The sequence below is a fragment of the Cyprinodon variegatus genome, unplaced genomic scaffold (assembly GCF_000732505.1).
Source record: "Cyprinodon variegatus isolate N-32 unplaced genomic scaffold, C_variegatus-1.0 Scaffold81, whole genome shotgun sequence".
NCBI lineage: Eukaryota > Metazoa > Chordata > Actinopteri > Cyprinodontiformes > Cyprinodontidae > Cyprinodon > Cyprinodon variegatus.
The window spans coordinates 735307-739245 of record NW_015150534.1 but is presented as its reverse complement, the minus strand read 5'-3'; the positions used below and the strand labels follow the sequence as shown (position 1 = coordinate 739245).

At 36.0% G+C, this 3939-nt stretch overlaps 1 protein-coding gene across 1 annotated transcript in view; it reads right to left on the bottom strand.

The window, feature by feature from the left end:
• The window catches only part of LOC107083713 (protein ENL-like), a 15969-nt gene extending 13049 nt beyond the window's left edge, over window positions 1-2920 (bottom strand). The window contains exons 1-2 of the mRNA XM_015373135.1: window positions 2889-2920; window positions 2491-2697 (exon numbers count right to left, since the gene is read on the bottom strand). Coding sequence (XP_015228621.1) covers window positions 2491-2658 — 168 coding nt within the window. The 5' untranslated portion in view covers window positions 2659-2697; window positions 2889-2920. The remainder of the gene's footprint in view (window positions 1-2490; window positions 2698-2888) is intronic.
• Between the last annotated feature and the right edge of the window lie 1019 nt (window positions 2921-3939).

Here is a 3939-nt window from a genome sequence, read left to right as displayed (position 1 = left end):
AAATGCATGTGGTGTTCTGCTTTTTTATCCTAAGTCATTCTAATGCAAAGCAAGATTATAAAAGCTTTGTTGTGTCTGTCAAGGACTGTGGACTGAAGGCAGTAAAAAGATTATTTAATGGGTTAGATATGCAATGTTTGCACGGCTCAAAGAGAGAGCGCAGGATCCTTGGTTGACCCTGGAGTTTCTATAGTTAACTAGCAATCATTTAAAACAGCTTAGCATGATTAATTATAACTACAATAAAAGTTTAGGAGCACACCGGAACTAAAGGTGAATCTTTATGTATTAATCCATTAAATTTAAGCCTTAGTTATAAATTTAACTGCTTTTATTTCCTTTTCTGAAATATAAAAATCTGACATAGATGTTAAAGGTTATTTCTCATAGTAAATAGGAGCCTTTAGGGATGAAACATTTAACATAAAACGGTTAGAATATTATTATCAGTGATTTTCAGACACGCTGCACTGCAAAAAAAAAATCTAAAAATGAGAAAAAATATCTTAAAATAAGTGTATTGACCCTTAATCTGAGTAGATAAATAAGATGATCTGCCAATGCAATGCTTACACTGCAAAAAACATCTAGAAATAAGTAAAAAATGTCTTAAATTAAGTGTATTTACCCTTAATTTGAGCAGGTAAATAAGATGATTTGCCAATGGAATGCGTATTTTTACTCCTAAAATAAGATAATTAGATAATATACACATAAAATAAGACAAAGCAATTGTTTTTTTCTTATTTTAAATGTAAATTGTCTTGTTCCAGTGGCAAAGTGTCTCACTTACCTCCTCAATTCAAGAAAAAATGCACTTAATTTGAGCAAAAATGACTTATTTAGATTTCCATTTTTTGCAGTGTACTTTTACCTTTTTCATTTTATTATGCACTTGAAATAAGACACTGAAGTTGATTTCTTATTTTAAGTGTAAATTGTTGTTTGATTGGCAAAGTGTCTTACTTACCTTCTTAATTCAAGAAAAAAAAATGCACTTATCTTAAGAAAAAAAAACTTAATTAAGTTTACATTTTTGCAATGTGGATATTTCTATTATTTTTTAAATTTGCCAGATTAGCATCCATCCATCCATCCATCCATCCATCCATCCATCCATCCATCCATCCATCCATCCATCCATCTATCCATCCATCCATCCATCCATCCATCCATCCATCCATCTATCCATCCATCCATCCATCNCATCCATCCATCCATCCATCCATCCATCCATCCATCCATCCATCCATCCATCCATCCATCCATCCATCCATCCATTTTCATCCGCTTTATCCGGGGGCAGGTCGTGGAGGCAGCAGTCTAAGTAAAGATGCCCAGACTTCCCGATCCACACACACCTCCTCCAGCTACTCTGGGGGGACCCTGATGTGACATAGTCAGAGACACAGTCCCTCCAACCTGTCCTGGTCCTTCCACCAGGCCTCCTCCCAATAGGGCAAACCTAGAACACCTCCTGAGGGAGGCGACCGGGAACTGATTCCTGAGCCACCTCAGCTGGCTCCTTTCGACGTGGAGGAGCAACGACTCGACTCCGAGCTCCTCCCGGGTAACTGAGCTCCTCTCGGGTAACTGATCTCAAAGGGTGCGCCCAGCCACCCTGCGAAGGAAACTCATTCGGCCGCTTGCATTCAGGATCTTGTCCTTTCAGTCATTGCTCAGCTCTCTTGACCATAGGTGAAGGTGGGAACGTAGATCGATCGATAAATCGAGGCCTTTGCCCCCAGACTCAGCCCCCTCTTCACCACGACAGTCCGATACGGCGACCGCATCACTGCCGATGCCGCAACGATCCGTCTATTGATCTCACGCTCCTCCACTTGGGACAAGGACTGTCCACCGACCTGAAGAGGGCAGTCCACCTCTTCATGCCAGGTTAGCATTAAAATGCTAAGAATCTTTTTTTCTACTTAAAACAGGATAAAGGTGACTTAATGAAAGTGCTGCATCAGCTAAGAAAGAAGATCTTTCCGCCTCCTTCAGACAAACCAACTTCACTGCAAAAAATCTAAATCTAGATAAGTCATTTTTTTCTTAAAATAAGTGCATTTGTTCTTGAATTAAGGAGGTAAAAGAGACATTCTGCCAATGGAACAAGACAATTTACACTTAAAATAAGAAAACACAATCGCATTGTCTTATTTCAAGTGCATATTATCTAATTATCTTATTTTAAGAGTAAAATTACTCATTCTATTGGCAAACTTTCTCATTTACCTACTCAAATTAAGGGTGAATACACTTAATTAAGGAAATTTTTACTTATTTCTAGATTGTTTTCTGTCCAGATCACAGCTAGATGAGTCAGTTTAAAGGTTTAATAAACTACTGTAAAAATGTTGCGTTACTAAATGAAACTCTTGACTTTGACCTTTCTCACCTTATATCAGTGATTTCAATGAATCTCTAATGAACATTGTGTAAATGTCTTCATATTTGTGGTGACTGAATCTTTCCACATTTCTTTACCTTTGATCGGAAGAATTTACTCAGAGACGATTTTCCTTTTGAGGACTCGGGTTCTTTAGCGGAAGCTTTCGGTTCTTCTTTTTGCGTCGGCTTTACGGCTTTGGCAGCCGATTCTCCTTTGGTTTCCAGCTTTGGCGGCTCTGGGGGTGGTGGGGGTGGAGCAGGCATTCCTTTGGGTGCTGCAGGCTGCTCTGATGTCTGTGCAACCTGTTCAGAACACAAAATAATCCTTTAAACAATCCCTTTTGATAAATATTGATACAGAGCTAACAACACAGTAATGTTTAACAGTAAGCAGAGTTTGAAACGGAAAGCTGAGGTTAGATTAGTGCTTCAAACAACTTAATTTTGTCAACATTTCTGTGGAACTGATATGCTGCTTTGGGTTATATGCTCACAGTTGTGGTCGCTGCAGGTGGGGTCTCCTTCTGCGACTATTTAGCAACAAAAAAAGAAGCAGTTAAAAATATGGGGTTAATAAGAAGCAAATAAAAATGTTCATTTTCCACTTTTTTTAATGTAACAAATATTTAACTTTCTGTAAGTTATGTGAAATTATATCCATTCACAAAGAAGGCAAAAAGTTGACCTATACAGAGTGAATTTTGTTCCATTATTGTTGCAGCAAAGAACATATTTCGTTAAAAAAAATTTAAAAATTAATACAATCTAGAAAATGAAACTTTGAAAAAGATCTTGATAAAAAAAAAGGCTTTGAGAATAACTTTGCTGTTTTTTTTATTAATATTTGTGCCATATTCTATCTAATGTTAATTTTATATTTTCATTTTTTAATGATTGTCTTCTTCAGATTGAGATTCAGATTTCATGAATGGCATTCTATTCATATTGAATTTCATAGATCACATTGTCCTCAATTCTGGGGGCGGGCCTTCCCTGGAGTGAGGAGCGAAGAAGCATTTCTATTGGTCTGCTGGACGTTAGCAACAACATCTTTATTGGTTAATTTGCACGTCAAGAACAACAAATTGTATTAAGCGTGAAGTGAGGAGAATAAGAAATGCAATGTGAGAAGAATGCAATTAATAAAACTCAATCTGAAACTGAATTTTGAAAAAATTACATTTGAAAAAAAAAAATTTATTAAAGTTAAATAAAGTTCCTCTCAAAATCTGTTTTTATAAAAACATTTTATCAACATTCTTGTATGGATTGCATTTATATTTGAAATTTCCATACAAACCGTACCTTTTATAACAATAATGGTACAAAATTCACTCCATAGACAAGATTTTCCAACTGAAATTCCAAGAAAGTTGTTCACTACCGAGAAAAACAACAATTTAAAAACAACTGAATGTTTCCTAAAATAAGTGTATTTCCTCCTTGTTTGAGCAGGTGAATAAAATAATCCATCAACCAAATAAATGTTTTTGCTTGTAATATAAGATGATTAGACATTATGCATTTGAAAACTGATTTTTTTCT